At 44.4% G+C, this 27741-nt stretch overlaps 1 protein-coding gene across 2 annotated transcripts in view; it reads left to right on the forward strand.

Moving 5' to 3' along the window:
• The window catches only part of LOC106599529 (ephrin type-B receptor 1), a 341747-nt gene that overhangs the window by 303749 nt on the left and 10257 nt on the right, over positions 1 to 27741 (forward strand). Inside the window, exons 10-13 of one of the 2 annotated variants that reach the window (XM_014190808.3) lie at positions 8075 to 8263; positions 9177 to 9424; positions 12070 to 12285; positions 22954 to 23103. In XM_014190808.3, the coding sequence (XP_014046283.1) occupies positions 8075 to 8263; positions 9177 to 9424; positions 12070 to 12285; positions 22954 to 23103 (803 nt within the window). The remainder of the gene's footprint in view (positions 1 to 8074; positions 8264 to 9176; positions 9425 to 12069; positions 12286 to 22953; positions 23104 to 27741) is intronic. The other variant, XM_014190811.3, reaches the window with a different exon arrangement.

Consider the following 27741-nt stretch of genomic DNA (forward strand, 5'->3'; position numbering starts at 1 on the left):
GTTAATCTCTTCATTAACCGAGTAAATTAAGATGGTATAGGCCTACACACAATACAGGTGAATGCATATTCAATAGGAGTGTGTGCCTGTATTGAGTTATTGAGCTTGTTTCGGAGACTATGGTGCTACTGTATAGATGGCAATCTTTTTGCCTTCCATTTGGGACCTAATCAAATCAAATCAAATATTATTGGTCACATACACATGGTTAGCAGATTGCGAGTGTAACGAAATGCTTATGCTTCTAGATCTGACAGTGCAGCAGTATCTAACAGGTAATATCTAACAAATTCCACAACAAAACCTAATATCTAACAAATTCCACAACAAAACATAGTACACACAATCTAGTAAAGGAATGGGATGAGAATATATAAGTATAAAATATATAGATGAGCAGTGACAGAGCCGCTAAGATGGAATAGATAGTAAAGAATAGATAGTGAAGGATACAGTATACAGTATATGAGATGAGTAATGCGAGATATGTAAACATTCTTAAAGTGGCATTATTAAAGTGACCTAATGATCAACAACATTTGCATGGAAGCATCACTCCAGCATGTCACGCCTGTATGGAAGGACATCCTATCGGCACTGCTGTTAGTTTGAGAATATAAAATAACATCTATTCAATGCAAATCTGTCCAACGTAACGTCATGATTTGTGATCACGGATGCTTATGGAACTAGTATTTTTTTCAGCTGTCAAGATGCAGAACAAAATTCGAAACAGTTCTATTGGCGAGTTCAGTTATCTGTCAAGAAATGGCAGGTTGCAACTTGATCCTACTGCTACAATTGGATAGAGCGAGGCTGTAACTCCACTCCCTTTCACATCTCTCTCCATCGCTCATATCACTTGCTGCAGTTTACTGCTCGTATGAAAACTCACTCAATGGCGATGACATTTGCTACCAAGACATAAATGCGCATAATAAAAGGAAATTGACTAGTCAGTTACACAACTAAATGCATTCAACTGAAATGTGTCTTCTGCATTTAACCTAACCCCTCTGAATCAGAGAGGTGAGGGGGGCTGCCTTAATCGACATCCACGCCCGGGGATCAGTCGGGCAGATCGGCAGATTTTTCAGTCTTACCAGCGCTGGGATTTGAACCAACAACCTTTCGGTTACTGGCCCAATGATTTAATCTCTAAGCTACCTGCTGCCCCCCTTATCTAACAAGGAGAGCGAGGGTAGAAAAATATGAAACAACGATGCACATTATGTCTAAGTGTTTAATCTGCCCATAGTTTAAGTGAGAACGTACAAACACGCACGCTGATCTACAGTTTACTTGGTCCATAAACATGCTGGAAGATTCTTAGGTAGCTAAACCTATTGCCAAACTTTATTTGGGCATTTTAAAACACTTCCTTCTTTCCCTATTAGGACAATCATCTAACCCGACTATCAACTGTCAATTTACGGATACGATTGCGGCTGGTCAGATTGGCACACCAGTAAATAGCTAACGTTACAACGCAAGTCAGATTTTTCGTTGCTGAAAATGGTGGATGTTCAAAATGATAACCAGCTCATGTTAGCTAGCTACATTGGCTATTAGCTCCTATCTGATATCTTATCACCATGTTTATCTAGCCAGCAAGCTAGCATAGTAGCTAATATAGCTAGCTAGCTAACATTGCAGATGAAAAGGTTAGCTAATTATTGTAATATTTGCTAACAGATCACATAGCTAGCTAGCTTTCTTATTTCATGCATATCCTGGCACGTCGACACAAGCCTTATTATTATTGAATTAACTAAACTAATATTTGCAACAGGAGTTTGATTTTGGTCACTGTGTCAATTCATCCATTTCTCAATCTGCACCTTTCTGTTGGAGAATGAGCTAGCTTGCTGCTTGTTGCTGATTTTCCCAGCTATACATTCCTCAGCATTGTGCAGTGCTCATGGCCAGGCGGCCAGAGTGGTGGCTGGCATAGCATAGCAGCATTTTTGCTATGTAAAGGGACTATCGGCAAAGCCGATAGAGAAGGTCCAATAACCGATAGACTAGAAAAAGCGAATATCGGTCCGATATATCAGCTCGGCCGTTCTCTAATTTCTCACCACAGGTTTTCAATGGAGTTTGGAGACTGAGATGGCCATTGCAAAATGTTGATTTTGTGGTCAAATAACCACTTATTTGTGGATTTTGATGTGTTAGGGTTTATTATCTTGCTGGAAGATCCCTTGTGGCCAAGTTTCAGCCTCCTGCAGAGGTAACCAGCTTTTTGGCTAAAATGTCCTGCTGCTTGGTATAGTTCATGATGCCGTTGAACATATCAAGGGCCCCAGGACCAGTGGAAGCAAAATAGCCCCATAACATCAAAGATCAATCACCATATTTGACAGTAGGTATGAGGTACTTTCCTGCATATGATTCCATTTTTTGACACCAAACCCACCACTGGTGTGCGTGGCTAATAAGCTCTATTTTCATGTCATCGGACCATAGCACTGCCTGGAGTTTGCCAAACGGCATTGGCACTTAGATTGGATCTGGTGCTATGGTCAGATGACATGAAAATAGTCACAAGCACATCAACAGCCATCCATAAACATTACACACACACACACCCACACGCTTCCAAAGGCATCACACACACATACACACACGCACACGCACGCACACACACACACACACACACACACACACACACACACACACACACACACACACACACACACACACACACACACACACACACACACACACACACACACACACACACACACACACACACACACACTAATGGATCTACACACATCTGCTTGCCTCCATATATGTAGGCCTATGCAGGAACATGTACACATGTGCAGGAACATGTACACATGCATGCACGCAGACACACACACACACACCACAAGCATCTGTCACCATTTATCAACACGCGTTCACTGACATTCACACACTCCCACATAATTCATATTTAGTAAATGCCCACATACATCCATACACATGTATCCAGAAATGTCCATATGTCACCCACATGCACACACACACACACACACACACACACACACACACACACACACACACACACACACACACACACACACACACACACACACACACACACACACACACACACACACACACACACACACACAGACACAGACACACAGACACCACTCACACACACGTTTCCTTTATCCAGAAACGAGTTGTCTCAGCTGCTGTGGTTTGTGCTCCAGCATCTGGTTTGTACATGAATAGACAATTGTATGTCCACTATCTCACATAGTTACTGGGTGACAACGGCCCAGACTCTTCTGACAGAAATGTCTGTCATTGGAAAAACAACCCGGAAAAGACAGATTCTTCAACAAACTACCATATATTTCACTAAGAATCTAATTGCTTGCTGGATTTAGATTTTAATTTACGATCCAAGCCAGCGGCGTGTTAATCCCTTAAGATTTGCAGATTGCAGAATGTTTGTATTTTTCTCTCTCTGATTTCTGCCTTAATAACTTGCAGTGTGTGTCTGATAAATTATTTTCTCACATCAAACGCTGGCTAATTAACTTAACTCGCAATGAGGAGAATATTCATTTCTATGTTTTGCCTGTAGCGTGTATGAGTGTCTATGCGCACATCATGGATCTATACAGTAGATTAGTTTAGGTGTGTATACTTCAGGGCCAAATCTGTGCCATGAGCTATTGGTTATAGGGGATCTCTCTCTCCACCCCCTCTTTCCCTCACCCAATGGACTTTGTTGTTTTATAGCTGGGTAAAAATAGACCCGGTGGTTTGGATGTGCTTTGGCCCGCACAAACAACTGATAAACTGTTTGCTATTTAAATTATACATGAAAGTGGGCATGGGTCTGTGGAATATGGAAAAAGGCAATGGGATGCAAGTTTGTGTGTGTGTGTGTGTGTGTGTGTGTGTGTGTGTGTGTGTGTGTGTGTGTGTGTGTGTGTGTGTGTGTGTGTGTGTGTGTGTGTGTGTGTGTGTGTGTGTGTGCATGCCTATTTGCTTATGTTTCCCAGGCCTGAGATTCCTGAGCTGCGTTTCAGTCACATGCATGCACACACGTCCATAATGCCATTATAGAATGCAGAACTCCAAACCCTCTCATGGATTATCTGTAATCCAGTCTCCATGGAGTCTCTAATCAGCAATTACATCCACAGAGACAGGCTTCAAGGTAATTAGTGTGCTAGCCAGACAGAGCTTTCATTCAAGAGCTATATGTAAGGTACAAGGTACCTTGATCCGCCACTTGACTCTGCTCAGCCTAGGTGCTGCATGTCATGTAGATGAATGAGGTTTGTGAGGAGACGATGGGTTTATTTCAACCCTGGTGCCACATTGCAAAACCAGTCTGAGAGTGCTAATCAATGTCATTGAGAGAATTCGTTCTCTGAAGTAATAGGATGTATGTTTGAATCTGTCTGTAGTTGCCTCTCACATGACGCCCTATTCCCTATATAGTGCACCACTTTTGACCAGAGCCCTAGTATATGACTTCCCTATGCGGCTCTAGTCAAATGTAGTGCATAACATAATGTATAGGTTCCGAGTTTAGGCGTATATTCTATATTGTCAATTCACGTGTTGAATATGATTTTGACTACCCACAAGCCATCTCATCTGCCTCAGAAACAAGTGTTTCTCCATTCCCAGACATCCCCAGACAGTGAACTGTACTCACCTATCTGTCGCTGGCGCTTAGAGCCGTTGGTTAGCGAGGCGGTTTTATCAGTTTATGAGCATCTATGGGGAGAGATGGTGGGGAAATTGGTTCCTCTGAAATCACAGGGCAGAGAGGAAGGGAGTGAGAGAGGAAAGAAAAAAGCTCTTTCTGTTTCTCCGTCTCTCTCTCATTCTGTCTCTCTCTTTCTCCTGGCTCTCGATGTTTACTGTTGGATAAAACGGATTCATCAAAACACTATTTTATTAGTGTCTGCTGTGGAGGAGTGCTTGTTCCTGGGAGAAAACAGGAGCCCTAATAGACTTGTGTACATTACTATAATTCAAATCCTTTCACACAGGCTTGCTTGTTCGCCTACACGCAAAGACAGAGTCCTGGAAACCAGGGGTTGGAACCTAAATAATTTTTTCCAATCAGAACCACTATTTTTTTCATTTCGTCCCATGTTCCGACCAGCAAAATAGAGTTCTGAACCGGTTCAAACTAAAAATGTTTACCGGTTTATATTGTTCCTTTCTGTTTATTTCTTAACTTGTGAAATCAATAGTTGTTGACATTTAGCTCATTAAATGACTTCACCAATCAGAGCAGACAGAGCAGACAGGCTAGTTGTTTACATGCGTGATGGACAAACAAATGTAGCCTATGGCACAAGATTCAACTGAAATAATGCGGGTGGGGAGAGAGCAGGAGAGGGTTGAGAAGGAGGCTCGAAGCTCTGGCATCTTGTTATGACATGCATTATCTGAATTATTTGAATTATATCTAGGAGAAGCAACTTCTATGGAGGAACTTTGAATGTCCTTTGAGCTCGCTAGCTAACAAGCTTGTGTGTGCAGAGCGGCACCAGAATGAAAACACATCTTACCTTTTTGTAGTTAATAAATCCTATGTGAATTTCAAGGTTTATAGTATCCTTAGCTAGCAATGAAAAAGTTTATCCATTCTTCTCTAGCTAATTAAAAATCTCTCTCCCTATCTTCTGAATCATGCGTGTAACGTCAGTACAGTAGGCTATGGGAACGTCAGTACAGTAGCCTACGATAATGTCAGTACAGTAGACTATGGTAACGTCAGTACAGTAGCCTACGATAATGTCAGTACAGTAGCCTACGATAATGTCAGTACAGTAGCCTACGGTAACCTCAGTACAGTAGCCTATGGTAACGTCAGTACGGTAGCCTATGGTAACGTCAGTACGGTAGCCTACGGTAACGTCAGTACAGCAGCCTATGGTAACGTCAGTACAGTAGGCTATGGTAACGTCAGTACAGTAGCCTATGGTAACGTCAGTACAGTAGCCTATGGTAACGTCAGTACAGTAGGCTATGGTAACGTCAGTACAGTAGCAAAGATTTTCAGTTTGCAGGCGGACACTGGAATACGTTTCTGAGTGACAGAGTGAGGGCTTTTCATAGGTGCTTTGTTGCGTTTTTTTTTGTTCAACTAGAAAAAATGCCTTGAACATAAAATTATGTTATTAACCGGCTCCCATGCTTTTAAAATAATGGTTCTGTTCCGGAATAGTATGGATCACTTTCATTGAAAAAATATTTTCTGTATTTTAGTTCTGTTCCCTGAACCGCTTCTAATCCCTGATGGAAACATCATTCTAATGCATAGATACCTTTTGAGAGGTTGTATTACAGCACAGCTACCTTTTTCATTGCATATGCTGTTACATACAGTGGGGGGGGAAAGTATTTGATCCCCTGCTGATTTTGTACGTTTGCCCACTTACAAAGAAATGATCAGTCTATAATTTTAATAGTAGGTTTATTTGAACAGTGAGAGACAGAATAACAACAACAAAAATCCAGAAAAACGCATGTCAAAAATGTTATAAAATGATTAGCATTTTAATGAGGGAAATAAGTATTTGACCCCTCTGCAAAACATGACTTAGTACTTGGTGGCAAAACCCTTGTTGGCAATCATAGAGGTCAGACGTTTATTGTAGTTGGCCACCAGGTTTGCACACATCTCAGGAGGGATTTTGTCCCACTCCTCTTTGCAGATCTTCTCCAAGTCATTAAGGTTTCGAGGCTGACGTTTGGCAACTCAAACCTTCTGCTCCCTCCACAGATTTTTTATGGGATTAAGGTCTGGAGACTGGCTAGGCCAATCCAGGACCTTAATGTGCTTCTTCTTGAGCCACTCCTTTGTTGCCTTGGCCGTGTGTTTTGGGTCATTGTCATGCTGGAATACTCAGTCACGACCCATTTTCAATGCCCTGGCTGAGGGAAAGAGGTTCTCACCCTAGATTTGAAGGTACATGGCCCCGTCCATCGTCCCTTTGATGCTGTGAAGTTGTCCTGTCCCCTTAGCAGAAAAACACCCCCAAAGCATAATGTTTCTACCTCCATGTTTGACGGTGGAGATGGGGTCATAGGCAGCATTCCTCCTCCTCCAAACACGGCGAGTTGAGTTGATGTCAGAGAGCTCCATTTTGGTCTTATCTGACCACAACACTTTCACCCAGTTGTCCTCTGAGTCATTCAGATGTTCATTGGCAAACTTCAGACGGTCATGTATATGTATTCTTGAGCAGGGGGACCTTGCGAGCGCTGCAGGATTTCAGTCCTTCACGGCGTAGTGTGTTACCAATTGTTTTCTTGGTGACTATGGTCCCAGCTGCCTTGAGATCATTGACAAGATCCTCCCGTGTAGTTCTGGGATGATTCCTCACCGTTCTCCTGATCATTGCAACTCCACGAGGTGAGATCTTGCATGGAGCCCATGGCCGAGGGATATTGACAGTTCTTTTGTGTTTCTTCCATTTGCGAATAATCGCACCAAATGTTGTCACCTTCTCACCAAGCTGCTTGGCGATGGTCTTGTAGCCCATTCCAGCCTTGTGTAGGTCTACAATCTTGTCCCTGACATCCTTGGAGAGCTCTTTGGTCTTGGCCATGGTGGAGAGTTTGGAATCTGATTGATTGATTGCTTCTGTGGACAGGTGTCATTTTTACAGGTAGCAAGCTGCGATTAGGAGCACTCCCTTTAAGAGTGTGCTCCTAATCTCAGCTCGTTACCTGTATAAAAGACACCTGGGAGCCAGAAATCTTTCTGATTGAGAGGGGGTCAAATACTTATTTCTTTCATTAAAATGCAAATCAATTTATAACATTTCTGACATGCGTTTTTCTGGATATTTTTGTTGTTATTCTGTCTCTCACTGTTCAAATAAACCTACCATTAAAATTATAGACTGATCCTTTCTTTGTCAGTGGGAAAACGTACAAAATCAGAAGGGGATCAAATACTTTTTCCCCCCACTGTACATAGTACATGGATATGTGAATTCAATGTCCACCCACAGCCCATTTCACCACCAAAAACACAAAAAATTCTACACTCTTCCTGATTGTTCATATCCACTCTGATTGGTTCTAGAGCTCTCCCTGAGAGCCGACATGTCTAATTGCCCCTCCCCAATGGGCTGCCCGACCCACTTCTCAGGCTCTCCGGGGATGAAGATCTACATCGACCCCTTCACTTATGAGGACCCCAACGAGGCCGTTCGGGAGTTCGCCAAGGAGATCGACGTTTCCACCGTCAAGATCGAAGAAGTAATCGGCGCAGGTAAATGTGGATGGATGTGTGTTTCTTTGTGCGTGGGCAGGTTGGTGGGTGGCAGAAATATCTTTAGCCTATAGCATCCCAATCCCTGTACCAAGCTCTCTCTCTCTTTTTCACTTTGTCTATCTCCCTATCTCTATTTCTTTCTCTCTCCTCCCACCTGCCTCCCTCTCTCCCTCCCTCTCTCCCTTCCTAACTCTCTTCCTCTCTCTCTCTGGGGACATGCCCTCCCTCGATGGGCCAGGCCAGACCTTCTTGACTGTATGGGGACATGCTCATTGGTGTAGATTCATACAAAGAGTAAAATAACAGCAGGCTAGTGAGACAAGGACTGGAGTAGCCTCCGGTGGTCTGGCTGAGACACACTGCATGATAGGCGAGAGGAAACGAGAAAGGATAGGGGGAGGAGATGGAGGAGTGGGATGAAGGAAAGGATAGAGGAATGGGGGTTTGCTAATTACAGATTTCCGTTTTTTGTTTATTCGGTGGTATGGGATCACCGCAGGATGCCTAGAGGATGATGAGTTTATCAAGGAATGGAAATAGTAGATATTTACTGTGAATTTGTTGTGTTGTTCTTCTTTTAGTTTCTATTCATGAATGCCCTCCCCAGATTCTGAGCTGCTGTTCAACAAGATAGCCCCACTGTTGATCACAAATGAGACAATTACTTTTGATTATTGAAAACACAAAGGTGTAACTATCTTCTGCTTGTTAACTCTGGTCCAACATACATGTTGTATAGGGTCCCTGGTCATATAGGGTCCCTGGTCCTCTCGAGCCAGATTCGAGGTGTTGCACTAGCGCGATCAAATGGATTTATATTTACTGAAATCTCAAGGTCTAATATTGACTTGATCTCTCTAGACTGTTGATCTAGCCCTATAACCACACACCACACCTCTCCCTCCCTCAGGTGAGTTTGGTGAGGTGTACAAGGGACGTCTGAAGCTGCCAGGCAAGAGGGAGATCTACGTGGCCATCAAGACCCTGAAGGCAGGATACGTGGAGAAGCAGAGGCGGGACTTCCTATCCGAGGCGTCAATCATGGGACAGTTCGACCACCCCAACATCATCAGACTGGAGGGTGTGGTCACCAAGAGTCGGCCAGTCATGATCGTCACAGAGTTTATGGAGAACGGGGCCCTCGATTCCTTCCTGAGGGTGAGTTATAGAACGTGTGTGTATCAAGTGCCTTAGATTATGAGAGCTGCTCAAGGATCAGCTGGTCCCCCTGTCCCATGTAATCTTATTCAACATGATTTAAAAGGCTAAACTGCTCCTAGATCAGCACTCCCAATCTAAAACACTTAATGAGTATAGACCCAGGAATATGGATGGTGTTCACTCCACTATGCCTTATTAATAATTTATAAACACTGCTTACCACCTCTTTTTTATAGTTTCTTATAGTAAATGTTACTGTGGTAATAGTTTATTTACATGTTTTTTCTGTTCACATAATATGTATTATACAGTATGATGATATACACTGAGTATACAAAACATCTTTCCATGACAGACTGACCAGGTGAATCCAGGTGAAAGCTATGATCCCTTATTGATGTCACTTGTTAAATCCACTTCAATCAGGGTAGATGAAGGGGAGGAGACTAAGGATTTTTAAGCCTTGATACAATATAGACATGGATTTTGAATGTGTGCTGTTCAGAGGGTGAATGGGCAAGACAAACGGGGTTTGGTAGTAGATGCCAGGCGCACTGGTTTGTGTCAAGAACTACAACACTGCTGGGTTTTTGACACTCAGCAGTCTCCCTTCCCGTGTGTATCAAGAATGGTCCACCACCCAAAGGACATCCAGCCATCTTGACACAACTGTGGGAAGCATTAGAGTGTTGGGCCAGTAACCAAAAGGTTGCTGGATCGAATCCCAGAGCTGACAAGGTAAAAATCTGTTCTGCCCCTGAGCAAGGCAGTTAACCCCGCTGTTCCCTGGGCGCCGAAGACGTGGATGTTGATTAAGGCAGCCCCCCGCACCTCAGAGGGGTTGGGTTAAATGCGTAAGACACATTTCAGTTGAATGTATTCAGTTGTACAACTGACTAGGGGGGGGGGGGGGGTTTGCAACTCAATATTAGGAATGTGTTCCTAATTTTTGGTATACTCAGTGTATGTTGCACTAAGACTGCACTGGTTCATTGCAGCATGTTTGTGGCTTGATAAAACCAATATGAGTTACAGCTGATGATATATAGGAAATGTAATGTACATTTGTCAGCCCGCAACAGGGTTTAGGCTTACAGAGCACACTCATCATAGATTTGAAAATGTACTGAACCCAATTCCATCCTCCCCTCATCAAAGACTTCCTGAAATAGCCAACTTATGTCCTCCTCGTTTAATTTCTCCACTTATGCCCCAAGCTCTTAATGGACTATCCCCTCGCTCTTTTGTAGCTTGGACGGAACGAGCGAGTGTACAGCTTAATCAATATTCAACCCTTATTTTTTTCTCTCCTTCCCTTCTTCCTTCCCTCCCTCCATCTCATGGATTGGTTTTCTACTCTACTTTGTTCTAATGCTGGTTTAAAGGGACCCTTTGAAGTTGGCTTTGCTAGCCGCCACATCCGTCTTATGTTCCCATCGATCTTACCCTACCCTCTTATTTGTTAGTGTGTGTCAAAGCTCCTCTGAGCATTGGAGACACAGGGAGGAACTAGGAAGGGGTTGGGGGCATAGAGTGAGAGAGAGCTCCCCCATGTGTGAGTGTTGCCAACAGTGATGTACGATGTGCAATTTTCACTAGAAACATCCTCTAACCACTCGTTTTGTTAGGATCACGTTTGAATAATCCAATTTGGGAATCAAAATGAATTCCGTCCCCCTCCTTTTGATGTAAAATAGTAAATGATATGCAATACAAGGGCTGTCGGGGACTGCGTCGATAGTGTGATACACTCTTCGAAAAAAAGGGTTCCAAACAGGTTCTTCAGCTGTCCCCATAGGATAACCCTTTTTGCTTCCAGGTAGAACCTTTTTTGGTTCCAGGTAGAACCCTTTTGTGTTCCATGTAGAAGCCTCTGAGGAAAGGGTTCTACATTGAACCCAAAAGGGTTCTACCTGGAACCAAAAAGGGTTATTCAAAGGGTTCTCCTATGGGGACTGCCGAAGAACCCTTTTCGGTTCTAGATAGCACCTTTTTTCTAAGAGTGCAGCGTGAAAGTAAAAATCTAAAGATCAAATCACTTTAAGTGTAAAGGCTTGACGATTCCATCACAGACTCAGAACAACTAGTTTGCTGTGTAGGACAAATGGGTCGCACAGAGATAGATAGGGAGCAGGTTAGGCTGTTTGTCACACCCTGTGTGTATGGAATATTGTACGTACTGTAGGTGTGACGGCAGATCTTGTACAAAAGTGTGCCCTTACTTCCTGACTGTGGTGACACGGATGCGTCCGTAGGTTTTTCTAATCTGGGAATGAGATCCCAGAGGACATGGAAGGAATTTGCAACACAGCCTCTTTGTGTCAGAACAGTGTTGGCTAGGCATGGTCTCTATACAATCTGACACTCACACAACATCTGTAGCATAGCATGCAAAATGTGCTTGTGTTAGTGTCATGTTGTTGCAGTTTTTAAATCAATTGCATTTCAATCATGTAGAACCATGCAATCAAATAGAACCGTGTCCGGTCTGAACATCTTCATGCCTAATACTTTGAAATAGTGTAGAATTCATTGAAGTATTGCTTGTTTATTGTCGACATCTCAGCTGAAAGCCTGCAGATGACAAGTTTAATTTCATGGCGCTAATAATCCCCCTCTACCTCTATCCATGTCTCCTGCAGCAAAACGACGGTCAGTTTACAGTAATCCAGCTGGTGGGCATGATGAGGGGCATCTCGGCGGGCATGAAGTACCTCTCTGAGATGAACTACGTCCATAGAGACCTGGCTGCCCGCAACATCCTGGTCAACAGCAACCTGGTCTGCAAGGTGTCCGACTTCGGACTTTCGCGCTACCTTCAGGACGATACCTCTGACCCCTCTTACACCAGCTCTCTGGTGAGTCCTACTCTCTGAACCCCCCCCCAAAAAGTTTTTCTCACCTTTATGTTTTGAAATGGATAGGTTAGTTCATAGCAACAAGACTGTCTGAAGACCAGCGACATAGAACAGGGAGGGTTCTGGGATTGATGTTTATGAAGTGTGTCTCCACTGTGATGTGTCTCCTCCAATTGTTGTCAACAAACAACATACCGGCATTCGGCGTATTATGATAGAGGAAGAAGATGATTCATTGGTATGTTTTTAGACACACTTAGTCATGGCCCTTTTGTTATGAGTGCAGTTGTGAGTGCAGTTGTGAGTGCAGTTGTGAGTGCAGTTGTGAGTGCAGTTGTGAGTGCAGTTGTGAGTGCAGTTGTGAGTGTAGTTGTGTGTGTAGTTATGTGTGTATTTGTGTGTGTGTCTAGGACTGCTTTAATAAAATAGAGGTAACTGTTACATCAGAAGAACTTGCAGCACTTCTGAAAGGCCATCTCTCATGCATTTCCTTTCAGTCTTCCTCGCCACTCACTTTTCTCTTTCTCAATCACTCGCTCTCTTACCTCCATCTATTCTCTTTTACATTCCACAAGCCTTCTCTCTTCCTTCTCCTCCCTCTTACTACTAGTCACGGACTATGACTGTCACATCTTCATTAGTGCAGAGACTCTGGGGAAGAACTCCTCTCTCCCCTCTGTCATTGGGATGCGTGGGATGCAGGGAAACCAAAGAGCATCTCAGCCCCTCAAACTGACAGCTAGCGCACCGTCCCTCCTCACTCCTCAGGATCTGGCCCTGGTCGCCCTGTCCCCTTCCCCCGCTCATCATGCATTATTCCTGGGGCATCATGGAAGGGTTTGGGCCCCTAATTAACACCACAGAGGTACAGATTTGTAATTATTAGACGCTATGGCTGGTGTATCTGACTCCATCTCTTCCCCGCTCTGTTTTCGATGTCATCCACAGCACACTCACACTCTCGTATCTGAATGCAGTGCAAGGTTATGAGGGCTTGCTGTGTGAGTGTGTGTGACCTGCATTGACTTTCATTTGAAACGACTGCTAATTAGTTATTTGTAATGGTTTATTATTCGGTTGCTCCTGACAGTTGGAGGGAATACAGTGAGTCTGATTGGTGCAGTACACCAGAGTCTGTTCTTTAGTGAGGTCAGTTGTTTTAAAGGATGTAGTGTAACGGCTCGCTGCTTTGACGAAACTGCCTGAGGGCAACTTTTGTAAAATAATTTATATGCACACACTGTGCATGAGGAAATAAAATATATTTCCAATGTGTATGAGTCATTTACAACTAAAAACGCTAAGATGTTCTAAAAATAAAGGTGGTAATGAATCTAAATATCAGCTATCAAGATAGTACAAATATAGGAGACTAAATTTAGTTCTTATCTATCTAAACATAGGAGATGATCTTTGAGAAATCAAGGACAAGACAACATCAATTCAAACCCACGTCTACCTTTATTTAGAGAGCAGATGCTCCATCATCAGAAGATGATTATATTAGAACTCAACCGTGTGTGTGTGTGTGTGTGTGTGTGTGTGTGTGTGTGTGTGTGTGTGTGTGTGTGTGTGTGTGTGTGTGCGTGTGTGTGTGTGTGCACATGCATGACTGTGCTTGTGCCTGCTTGAATGTGTCTGAGTCTCAGGTGTGAACGGGAAGTGTGACAGCTTTTGTAGAGGGGACATGACCTCCTGTTGGTGGGTTTGGGAAGTGAATTGGCCACTAGGAAGGCAGACCGACCTGGGTCTCTATGACCCCTGTGGTTAAGCCCTGCTAAAGGTGTTTTTCCTGAACAACAAATAAATAAGAAATACAAGATCACCTTCTGTCAGCTGTCTATCTTGTTGATGCTACAGAGGTTCAGAAGGGGTTAAAGGTTAGAATTGGACTATAGATTATGTTTTTGATGTTTGCCTGTTTCATGTACAAGACATCTTGAACATTAGATGATGCATCTCAAGGGTTTCATACTGTAATGGGATTCAAAATATAGATAGATTTTGGTTTTATTATGGACTACTTTCAAAAAAAGATATGGTGCAATACCACATTGCTTTCACAGCAACTGTTTGTGTGCTTACCTTTACCCAACCCAGGTATTCCCATTGACCTCTATGACACCAGAGGCCTGACACATAACACATAGACATAAACAGCTATTTGCACTCCATCCATAACCAAACCAGAGTCACACAACAGTCTCTTCAAGCGTTCCCCTTGACCTTACCGTGTCTGAGCACTAGCTTGGTCCTGACTGTCCTGGGGGAACGTTCTGGGAATGTTCTCTATCCACAGGGGAGAAGTTGTGGAGATGTTTGGCAGAGAGTCGGGGTCCTTGGGTCTCTCATGCATTCCTCTAATTAAGCTATGCATGCTGCCAAGCCTCCACAATGCCACGGCAGCTCCTTTCAATTGCTGACCTCCCTCCGCCGGTTACGAGGTGAACACCAAGGCAATCACAGAGCGAGGCCAGCGCGGCGGGCGAAGGCCGAGGGAATAAGGAAAAAGTTATTCCGCCGACGACCCGTGAACTACGTCGCCATCGACCTCCTCCTCCTGCAAATGAATCACCTCATTTTTCCTGTCCTTCCTTTGTGATGTTTTCCTCCTATTTCGGGGTGACCAATTACCTGGCCTCCAGAGAGGTGCTGGGGAAGTTGCTGGAGGACATGCTGTTAATTGCATAGTGTTAACCCTGGAGTTGGAGCTCACACTACGGACATACGTTTACCTTCTTTCTCTTATTCTTTCTACTTATTTCAACAGCTATATTAGCACTATAATAGTTATATCTATATATATCTATCTATCTATCTACAGTTGAAGTCGGAAGTTTACATACACTTAGGTTGGAGTCATTAAAACTCGTTTTTCAACCACTCCCCAAATTTCTTGTTAACAAACTATAGTTTTGGCAAGTCGGTTAGGACATCTACTTTGTGCATGACACAACTCATTTTTCCAACAATTGTTTACAGATAAATGATTTCACTTATCATTCACTGCATCACAATTCCAGTGGGTCAGAAGTTTACGAACACTAAGTTGACTGTGCCTTTAAACAGCTTGGAAAATTCCAGAAAATGATGTCATGGCTTTAGAAGCTTCTGATAGGCTAATTGACGTAATTTAAGTCAATTGGAGGTGTACCTGTGGATGTATTTCAAGGCCTACCTTCAAACTCAGTGCCTCTTTGCTTGAAATCATGGGAAAATGAAAAGAAATCAGCCAAGACCTCAGAAAAAAAATTGTAAACCTCCACAAGTCTGGTTCATCCTTGGGAGCAATTTCCAAACTCCTGAAAGTACCACGTTCATCTGTACAAACAATAGTACGCAAGTATAAACACCATGGGACCACACAGCCGTCATATCACTCAGGAAAGAGATGCGTTCTGTCTCCTAGAGATGACGTACTTTGGTGCATAAAAGTGCAAATCAATCCCAGAACAACAGCAAAGGACCTTGTGAAGATGCTGGAGGAAACAGGTACAAAAGTATCTATATCCACAGTAAAACGAGTCCTATATCAACATAACCTGAAGGCTGCTCAGCAAGGAATAAGCCACTGCTCCAAAACCGCCATAAAAAAGCCAGACTACGGTTTGCAACGGCACATGGGGACAAAGATCGTACTTTTTGGAGAAATGTTCTCTGGTCTGATGAAACAAAAATAGAACTGTTTGGCCATAATGACCATCGTTATGTTTGGAGGAAAAAGGGGGAGGCTTGCAAGCCAAAGAACACCATTCCAACCATGAAGCACAGGGGTGGCAGCATCATGTTGTGGGGATGCTTTGCTGCAGGAGAGACTGGTGCACTTCACAAAATAGATGGCATCATGAGGTAGGAAAATTATGTGGATATATTGAAGCAACATCTCAAGACATCAGTCAGGAATGGTCGCAAATGGGTCTTCCAAATGGGTCTTCCAAATGAAGCAACATCTCAAGACATCAGTCAGGAATGGTTGCAAATGGGTCTTCCAAATGGACAATGACACCAAGCATATTTCCAAAGTTGTGGCAAAATGTCTTAAGGACAACAAAGTCAAGGTATTAGAGTGGCCATCACAAAGCCCTGACCTCAATCCTATAGAACAGCATGTGCGAGCAAGGAGGCCTATAAACCTGACTCAGTTACACCAGCTCTGTCAGAAGAAATGGGCCAAAATTCACCCAACTTATTGTGGGAAGCTTGTGGAAGGCTACCCGAAACGTTTGACCCAAGTTAAACAATTTAAAGGCAATGCTACCTAATACTAATTGAGCGTATGTAAACTTCTGACCCACTGGGAATGTGATGAAAGAAATAAAAGCTGAAATAAATAATTCTCTCAACTATTATTCTGACATTTCACATTCTTAAAATAAAGTGGTGATCCTAACTGACCTAAGACAGGGAATTTTTACGAGGATTAAATGTCAGGAATTGTGAAAAACTGAGTTTAAATGTATTTGGCTAAGGTGTATGTAAACTTCCGACTTCATCTGTATCTATCTAGTCTTTTCCCTGAGTGACCCAGAGGCTCAAGGAAGGACAGGCACAGTGTTGACGTGATGAGTGGTGTGTCACACAGTATTTGCTGTGTGTGTGTAAAGTGGCTGACTGCTCTCCACACCGTGCAGTGTTAGTGGTTAAAGATGTGAAAGGCTTTCAGTGGCTAATGGTGAGAGGTTGTGTGTGTGAAAAAGATTGGTGACTGGAAAGTGCAATGCAATCACACATTGTATTGAAAGTCAATGCCCTGAGGAGTAGATAGAGCTGGCATTTGTGATTCAAGAGTGGTTGTATGTGGTTGTATGTTGGGCAGATGCCTCCCGTGTCACACGATGTATGTTGAGACTGAGAGGGTTGTTTGTGTGTGTATGAGTACGTCAATGCGTGTAAGTGTGAGTACGTCCATGTAGAGTTCTGCGCAGGACTGTTTTCTTCATCCCGTTCCCACCCACTCTCGCTGCTTTTCAGACCAGGCCCGCCCGCTCCTGCCGACTTCGTGTCCGACTCCCACCTGCTCCCGCAAGAACTGGTCCCAAACCCACCCGCAGTCCCGCAATGTTATTTTAGGTGTGTGACACAGCACGCTTTGCAGCCCCGGTCCCAGCAATTTTGCCACCCTAGTCAAGATCAAAATGTGCAACAATAGCTTAAGAATTCTGTTAAAATACCAGAGATTCTCATGTGGCCAATTTGTATTTTTGGGCTATACTCTTAGCCCCCCGTAGGAGAACCCTTTGAAGAACCCTTTATGGTTCCAGGTAGAGCCCTTTTGGTTCCAGGTAGAACCCATTTAGGGTCCATGTAGAACCCTTTACACAGAGGGTTCAACATTAACCCCTAAAGGGTTCTACCTGGAACCAAAAAGGGTTGTACCTCGAACCAAAAAAGATTCTACTACGGGGACAGTCGAAGAACCCTTTTTTCTGTATATCAGCCTACAGGGTAGACGCAGTTTGAAAGAGAGTAGAGTTGGGGTGAATATAGTTGAATGGACACTTAGGGGGCTTTCACACCAAAATGGTTTGGTGCGGTTGTACTGAACTCAGCTGCGTTTACCCCCTTAGTTCGGTTGGCTTGGACTGGTGTGAACACTCTATCCGCACTCGGGAGTGCCTTAAACAACGCACCGTGGTTCAGGCAGGATGAAAACGACTACATCAACCATGATCCTTTGCTAGTTACGGCCACTTTCACTATGATCCTTAGCGATACTTTGGTGCCATTCAGCCCCAATCAGCAATATGGCGTGCTTCAAATTCAAATACTTCCAGCTTCATGTGCCATCGGGACATTTCCATAGGAATACGTGGATGACGTCAGCGCTACTATCTTCTGGTTTTAATGTCTATGGCTTCACCACACTAACCGTCTGGCGCTATCAAACCCTTTGCTGTTTGATTGTCTTCCATTTGCATCCTTTCCTCTTTCCCTTCCTTTTCCTTGGCATATGCCCCAAAGCCTCTTGTAAGTTTGTCACTTGTGTGAAATATTGATGTGGTCAAAGTTACAGGGGACTTAAGGGTAAAGAAGTGAAAAACTTGGGAGGAAAGTTTCCATTTGGTCTAAAGGGCCAGGATGTCCTTGCTCTCAAGAGTGCTTTTATAGGGACCAATATAGACCCTGAGCTTATGCAGCATTCATGTCCCTAACAGGGTTGTGTTCAATTCTATTTTATTTGTTATGAGGGTTGTGTTCATTACAGCACGTAATGAAAAACGTTTTAAAACATTTTACAACAGAAAACAAAAAACAATTTGTTATTTTTTCAGTCTGTTTTCTTCTGTTTAGTCCCTTATGAACATGACCCAAGGGGTCTTCTTTGCTTATCTTGATTGTAGGCAAATTGTATTTACATTGCTGTAGAAAATAATGAAAACTGTACCCGGAAGTGCTTGACAAACGCATTCATCCAGACTCCATTATCAAAGCGGGGGAACATGGCTTCTTCTCCAAGTGTTTTCATGTTTGATTTGTACCTCTTGTCATGTGTGCCAGATCGGGCTGATATCTGTGACTGAGGTGGGCATTGATGATCCACCATCTGTGCCTGCATTGATGTACACTGTGTGGGCAGAGCATGATTCAAACATGGTATTCCACTGCATAGCACACTGAATGGGCAACCAGGTTTAATATGGAACAAAGATTTTGTCATAACACCCCAGAGACTGACAGGTGATCTCTTATGTGATGAGTCTCAGTGTGCTGTAAGCTGTAATTGCCTATGTTCAACCTCCTCAGAGTCATCTCAAGGGGACAGAATCCAAGGTCGCAGTCTAATATTAAACCACTGGAAAAGCCTGACAAAGATGTGCAAATGCATGATAAAAACGTAGGATCCACGCTGAGTTTAATTTGAGGGGCCCCTAGTGGCTCCTGAGTCATTAGGGGCCACAGAGGAAGTTACACAAGGGGAGAGGGCATTTCCAGAGGTGGTGTCATCAAGTTGACGATGTGAAGGTATATATTAACTGCAAAGACTACACAGACAACGTTTATTAAAGGTCGGATTTCATACCACTTTGAGACCACCTGAGAAGTGTGTTAAAATAACTTTGTCCTATAGAGGAGCATAGACCTCATGTGACTCCTAGACTAGACTATTTAATTGAATTAAATAGCCATAGAATATGTGGGAACTTGGTGAAATGATGCCTGAAATAGTTCCAGGGAGTCAAATGTAAGTTCCTTTGAAGTTTGAAGTGGAACCTATTCTCCATTGCCCTGTAGACAGTGGAACGGTAGAAGGGCCTGCCTCTCCCAGACAGTCCCTGGGGTGTATTCTGTCTGTCTGTCTGTCTGTGTATTTGGACAGACTGCCAGCAATCGTTGCTTTCGGGACATTAAACGTCAGTTGATGGAGCACTTTGCCCAGCCTAAGTAAATGTGCTCAGGACTACTTGAGTGTGCATTGTTTAGGAATGGATTGCCGAAAAGTTGGGGCATGGTACTGTGTCAGTGGCATTACTGGGAGTTCACAGATTTTTCTTCCACCGGAAGGGAATGAATCTGCATTTGGGGACAGCTGCTGCTTTAGCAACAACATGATGGTACTGTTTGATGTCTCTTGGAGAGATGTTGTGGGTGAGGTTGCATGCATCAGCAATGAAAAACAAAACACAGTGTTAAAGGATTGAGGACTCTCATAGTGGGAGAAGATCGTTCAGGGGATTCCATCTACATTTACTACGATTAGATAAACCACTCCATCTTCAGCTGAAGTGCCTGCAGAGACATATAAAGGCCATTAGTTTATTTTTAATTTTTACATGGGACAGATAGGACAACCGCCAACACAAAACACTGCAAGTTCTTTTTAAAGATCCTTACTGTCATTTTATTTTTTGTAATTTGAAATAGATTTCTAAGTCTTTTTGTAAATGATTGTAAAGAGTGATACAAACTGCTATTTGACACTCTAGATTCCCCTTCAGTCTATAGATTGCTAGTGACATGCTCCATTGAATTGCTGGATACATACTGCATCTCTCATAGTACACGTTAGCAATTGCAGGTGTCCCACGTGTAGAAGCTGAAGAAGATACGCACGTCCAGGTACATTTAGCAGGTTTTGGAGTTGTAGGTGAACTCATGGAGAATGAAAGGAAAAGGCTGCACACTGCTGCTCATGCTCCTACGGGATTTATCACAACAATGTTTTGATCAGGCATCCATTTCTTTTTTATTTTCTCATGTTTCCTAGGGAGCTCCTCAAAACGCACACACTCTGCACCTGAACACATGTTCATTTCCTCAGACCTGTCTGTCAGAAATCGCCACACCATCCGCCATCTCCCATGATCCTCCTTAACCCTGACAGCACTCTGTCCACTCCCTGCAGGTCTACCCCAGATGTGCCACTACACCTGTCACTTTATCTGTCACAACCGGTCACGACCAGTTACAACCTGTCACAGCTAGTCAGTACTACTCACTTTGTGTCAGATCATCTTGTTGACATCAGCGTGGTGACCCACTGCTGGTGTTTGAAGTTGATCTGGAGGGAACTGTTTGAAGTGAGAATCCTTGCAATGCTCCATGTCTTAGCTTAGAGCGGTTGTTTTACATGAAGGCATGTCTCTGTGTTTGCTCTCTAAGACTCAAGGCCACCACATAGAACAGCATGTTCCTTTCTCACTGGCTTGTACTGTCTGCCTTGTGAGTGAAATGGTATTGGCTGTCTCAGACACACGCATGCTCTCTCTCTCTTTCTCTCTTTCTTTCTTTCTCTCACGCTTTCCCTCTCTTCCTCTCTCCCTCCCTGGGGTATTCACAGTATTTTCTCCTCCTAAGTTAATAAATACAAATCCAATGCTGCTTTTTATTATATATTTGTCTTCTTCCTCTGTCTGTTTTCCTGCCCGGTCTGTTCTGTTCAGCAGCACTTTGTGTTATTAAAGTGTTGTTTTGGCAGGGCCCGGGCGCTAGCAACTAGCTCGCCCACAGCGGTAATTATCTGCATAGTTGCCTCACGAACGCGGCAGCCGTGAAAATGTTATTAGCTTAGCCTGTCTGCGAGGTGCGGTGCATGGCGACGTGGGGGGGGGGGGGGGGGGATAAGAAGGTCTTCCTAGCCATCGTGCTTCTGCATTGCTTGCTCTTCAGACTTTTAGGTTACTGTGAAGCACTTTGTGACAGCTGCTTATCTAAAAAGGGCTTTATAAATACATTTGATTGTAATGTGATTGATATGGAGAGGCTCTAATACAAGACTTTGAGGTCAGAGCTCAGATAGAGGAACTTGGAAGAGACAGTGTATTTATATTTCTTACTGTTCTTTTCAACTGGCGTGTGTCCAAGTCGAAATAGTCGCTTTGAAGCATGGGTCTAACAAAGTTAGAGATTAGATGGAGGAGCTGGGTTTCTTTTCATTGGTGCAGTTGATCTTGTATTCATGTGTTTCTCTATAGCCTTTTGACAGAACGGAGGTAAAAGATAGAGCCTTCTGGTGCCTGGAATCAGATGAGAGGCTTTAGTTACTGGAAGAAGAACCCTGGGATCTGAGAAAAGCACAACGGTCATCAGAGCTTACATAGATATCCATCAGTCTTCTTTTTCTCAACGAATTACAAAAACACACTTCCATATGAACACTCCCACCAACCTCTTTCTCTCTCTCTCTCTCTCTCCTCTCTCTCTCTCTCTCTCTCTCTCACACTCACTCACACACCCTCCTCCTACCTCCCTGCTCTTGCCTCCACTGAGGTCAGAGGTTAACATCATGTTCGGGGTTAGGAGCTCACAGAGGTCAAATGCTCTGAGCTGGGCCTTAACGAGCTCAGTCTGAGTCCTCTGGACCTCTACACACACACACACACACACACACACACACACACACACACACACACACACACACACACGAGCACACACATAATTGCACACAGACACACACTCTTGCACATGCATGCACACACGCACACACACACACACACCTACACACACGCGCATGTACACACACACACACACACACACGCACGCACACACACACACACACACAATACATCTCCTGGTCAGAGTCCCGGTGGGACTGAGGGAGAAAGCCAGGAGGGCAGGGTGGGCCTTGTCTCGCTCTCCCGTCTCTCCTTTCAAGCCCAGCTTATCTACACATGCACAGGTTGAACTAATTGGCATTATTAAGCTGGCCTGGCCGGATACAATGGAAACTGCCAAGGGGCCTACAAACAGGTGTGTGTAGAGGAAATCTTAAACAAGCCACCCGTCAATTTCAATCAGTACCATGCATGGCTCGCTGCAGGCCCAGGTAGGCCAATTACAAACAGACACGCTCGACAGGCACGCTCGACAGGCACGCTCAAACCCCGACCAAACCCCTCTTATTCAAACTCATGGGCACCGGGAGAGATGTGCTGTGGTTCGATGTGTGAGGAGGAACAGAGGTTCCCTGCTGCTGGATCGATAGCGGATGGAGGGAAGGAGGAGTGGAGGGATAGAGAGATTGTAGTTGTCTTTTGGTTCGAAGGGTTTTAATTGGACTAATCATGTCGTTCTCTCTCCCTCTTCCGCTCACTCTCTCCCCTCTCTTTCTCTGCCCTCCCTCTCTCTCTCCCCCCTCCCTCCCTCCCCCCCCCCCCTCTCCCTCCCCCCCTCTCTCTCGCCCTCCCTTCCCCTCTATTCCTCCCCTCTCTCTCTCCCTCTCCCTCTCAGGGGGGTAAGATCCCGGTGAGGTGGACGGCTCCAGAGGCCATCGCCTACAGGAAGTTCACCTCAGCCAGTGACGTGTGGAGCTATGGCATTGTCATGTGGGAGGTGATGTCATTCGGAGAGAGACCCTACTGGGACATGTCTAATCAGGATGTGAGTAGTATTGTCATGTTGAACTTTTAAATGTTGTTCTAAGGCGTATAGAAATATTCATATAATTCAAAATTCCAATCAATCAAATTAATTTATGATGCCCTCTTTACATAAGCAGTAGTCACAAAAGTGATTTTACAGTAACCGGGCTAAGACCCCAAAGCAGAGGCAGTGAATGAGCATTCAGATGACCCTTCTATTTGTTTATGTTGTGTCATAAAATGGAACCTTCTCAGACATAACTCAGCTAGACAAGAGAATTCCCACTGGAAATGTCCTTGACAATGAGCAGATTCTCACAAAGGCAGAATTTCACACAAGCACGTTATCTCCTCTGTCCTTCTTTTTGCTACGTCCCCCAAATCTCACACAATGAGATCTATCACACATGCTCACACTCACAAAACCCCCAACACACACACACACCAATGAGCTCCATATCCCCATCCGGCCAACGGGTCTCTCTGGAGCCTGGTGCACCAGGCCTGGCCAAGCCAGCAGATGTTCCCTCTCTGGGCCAGCAGCATGCCGGCAGCGACTGGTGGGACACACACACAGGGAGGAGGCCTGGCACTGCTCACAGCATGGCCTGCTGTTCTCTTCAGGCAGAACACACACACATCTGTGCTACACTAATAACACACATGCCAACTCGCACACACAAAACACACACAGACACACAGGCTAATGCACACATGATGCACTGACAAACACAAATACACAAGTCTATGTGTACATACACATGCCCACTTACACACCTATGATAAATGCACACACACACACACACACACACACACACACACACACACACTCGCCTGCACATGCATGTAAATGCACTCACATACACTTCCCCTTATGCACCATTTGTCAAGATTCTGCTGAATTGCAGTGCTCTCAGTGGTAGCATGGGCACCTATAGAGACATTTGTCAAGATTCTGCTGAATTGCAGTGCTCTCAGTGGTAGCATGGGCACCTATAGAGACATTTGTCAAGATTCTGCTGAATTGCAGTGCTCTCAGTGGTAGCATGGGCACCTATAGAGACATTTGTCAAGATTCTGCTGAATTGCAGTGCTCTCAGTGGTAGCATGGGCACCTATAGAGACATTTGTCAAGATTCTGCTGAATTGCAGTGCTCTCAGTGGTAGCATGGGCACCTATAGAGACATTTGTCAAGATTCTGCTGAATTGCAGTGCTCTCAGTGGTAGCATGGGCACCTATAGAGACATTTGTCAAGATTCTGCTGAATTGCAGTGCTCTCAGTGGTAGCATGGGCACCTATAGAGACATTTGTCAAGATTCTGCTGAATTGCAGTGCTCTCAGTGGTAGCATGGGCACCTATAGAGACATTTGTCAAGATTCTGCTGAATTGCAGTGCTCTCAGTGGTAGCATGGGCACCTATAGAGACATTTGTCAAGATTCTGCTGAATTGCAGTGCTCTCAGTGGTAGCATGGGCACCTATAGAGACATTTGTCAAGATTCTGCTGAATTGCAGTGCTCTCAGTGGTAGCATGGGCACCTATAGAGACATTTGTCAAGATTCTGCTGAATTGCAGTGCTCTCAGTGGTAGCATGGGCACCTATAGAGACATTTGTCAAGATTCTGCTGAATTGCAGTGCTCTCAGTGGTAGCATGGGCACCTATAGAGACATTTGTCAAGATTCTGCTGAATTGCAGTGCTCTCAGTGGTAGCATGGGCACCTATAGAGACATTTGTCAAGATTCTGCTGAATTGCAGTGCTCTCAGTGGTAGCATGGGCACCTATAGAGACATTTGTCAAGATTCTGCTGAATTGCAGTGCTCTCAGTGGTAGCATGGGCACCTATAGAGACATTTGTCAAGATTCTGCTGAATTGCAGTGCTCTCAGTGGTAGCATGGGCACCTATAGAGACATTTGTCAAGATTCTGCTGAATTGCAGTGCTCTCAGTGGTAGCATGGGCACCTATAGAGACATTTGTCAAGATTCTGCTGAATTGCAGTGCTCTCAGTGGTAGCATGGGCACCTATAGAGACATTTGTCAAGATTCTGCTGAATTGCAGTGCTCTCAGTGGTAGCATGGGCACCTATAGAGACATTTGTCAAGATTCTGCTGAATTGCAGTGCTCTCAGTGGTAGCATGGGCACCTATAGAGACATTTGTCAAGATTCTGCTGAATTGCAGTGCTCTCAGTGGTAGCATGGGCACCTATAGAGACATTTGTCAAGATTCTGCTGAATTGCAGTGCTCTCAGTGGTAGCATGGGCACCTATAGAGACATTTGTCAAGATTCTGCTGAATTGCAGTGCTCTCAGTGGTAGCATGGGCACCTATAGAGACATTTGTCAAGATTCTGCTGAATTGCAGTGCTCTCAGTGGTAGCATGGGCACCTATAGAGACATTTGTCAAGATTCTGCTGAATTGCAGTGCTCTCAGTGGTAGCATGGGCACCTATAGAGACATTTGTCAAGATTCTGCTGAATTGCAGTGCTCTCAGTGGTAGCATGGGCACCTATAGAGACATTTGTCAAGATTCTGCTGAATTGCAGTGCTCTCAGTGGTAGCATGGGCACCTATAGAGACATTTGTCAAGATTCTGCTGAATTGCAGTGCTCTCAGTGGTAGCATGGGCACCTATAGAGACATTTGTCAAGATTCTGCTGAATTGCAGTGCTCTCAGTGGTAGCATGGGCACCTATAGAGACATTTGTCAAGATTCTGCTGAATTGCAGTGCTCTCAGTGGTAGCATGGGCACCTATAGAGACATTTGTCAAGATTCTGCTGAATTGCAGTGCTCTCAGTGGTAGCATGGGCACCTATAGAGACATTTGTCAAGATTCTGCTGAATTGCAGTGCTCTCAGTGGTAGCATGGGCACCTATAGAGACATTTGTCAAGATTCTGCTGAATTGCAGTGCTCTCAGTGGTAGCATGGGCACCTATAGAGACATTTGTCAAGATTCTGCTGAATTGCAGTGCTCTCAGTGGTAGCATGGGCACCTATAGAGACATTTGTCAAGATTCTGCTGAATTGCAGTGCTCTCAGTGGTAGCATGGGCACCTATAGAGACATTTGTCAAGATTCTGCTGAATTGCAGTGCTCTCAGTGGTAGCATGGGCACCTATAGAGACATTTGTCAAGATTCTGCTGAATTGCAGTGCTCTCAGTGGTAGCATGGGCACCTATAGAGACATTTGTCAAGATTCTGCTGAATTGCAGTGCTCTCAGTGGTAGCATGGGCACCTATAGAGACATTTGTCAAGATTCTGCTGAATTGCAGTGCTCTCAGTGGTAGCATGGGCACCTATAGAGACATTTGTCAAGATTCTGCTGAATTGCAGTGCTCTCAGTGGTAGCATGGGCACCTATAGAGACATTTGTCAAGATTCTGCTGAATTGCAGTGCTCTCAGTGGTAGCATGGGCACCTATAGAGACATTTGTCAAGATTCTGCTGAATTGCAGTGCTCTCAGTGGTAGCATGGGCACCTATAGAGACATTTGTCAAGATTCTGCTGAATTGCAGTGCTCTCAGTGGTAGCATGGGCACCTATAGAGACATTTGTCAAGATTCTGCTGAATTGCAGTGCTCTCAGTGGTAGCATGGGCACCTATAGAGACATTTGTCAAGATTCTGCTGAATTGCAGTGCTCTCAGTGGTAGCATGGGCACCTATAGAGACATTTGTCAAGATTCTGCTGAATTGCAGTGCTCTCAGTGGTAGCATGGGCACCTATAGAGACATTTGTCAAGATTCTGCTGAATTGCAGTGCTCTCAGTGGTAGCATGGGCACCTATAGAGACATTTGTCAAGATTCTGCTGAATTGCAGTGCTCTCAGTGGTAGCATGGGCACCTATAGAGACATTTGTCAAGATTCTGCTGAATTGCAGTGCTCTCAGTGGTAGCATGGGCACCTATAGAGACATTTGTCAAGATTCTGCTGAATTGCAGTGCTCTCAGTGGTAGCATGGGCACCTATAGAGACATTTGTCAAGATTCTGCTGAATTGCAGTGCTCTCAGTGGTAGCATGGGCACCTATAGAGACATTTGTCAAGATTCTGCTGAATTGCAGTGCTCTCAGTGGTAGCATGGGCACCTATAGAGACATTTGTCAAGATTCTGCTGAATTGCAGTGCTCTCAGTGGTAGCATGGGCACCTATAGAGACATTTGTCAAGATTCTGCTGAATTGCAGTGCTCTCAGTGGTAGCATGGGCACCTATAGAGACATTTGTCAAGATTCTGCTGAATTGCAGTGCTCTCAGTGGTAGCATGGGCACCTATAGAGACATTTGTCAAGATTCTGCTGAATTGCAGTGCTCTCAGTGGTAGCATGGGCACCTATAGAGACATTTGTCAAGATTCTGCTGAATTGCAGTGCTCTCAGTGGTAGCATGGGCACCTATAGAGACATTTGTCAAGATTCTGCTGAATTGCAGTGCTCTCAGTGGTAGCATGGGCACCTATAGAGACATTTGTCAAGATTCTGCTGAATTGCAGTGCTCTCAGTGGTAGCATGGGCACCTATAGAGACATTTGTCAAGATTCTGCTGAATTGCAGTGCTCTCAGTGGTAGCATGGGCACCTATAGAGACATTTGTCAAGATTCTGCTGAATTGCAGTGCTCTCAGTGGTAGCATGGGCACCTAT

The sequence above is a fragment of the Salmo salar genome, chromosome 03, assembly GCF_965601325.2.
Source record: "Salmo salar chromosome 03, fSalSal1, whole genome shotgun sequence".
In the NCBI taxonomy this organism is placed as follows: Eukaryota; Metazoa; Chordata; class Actinopteri; order Salmoniformes; family Salmonidae; genus Salmo; species Salmo salar.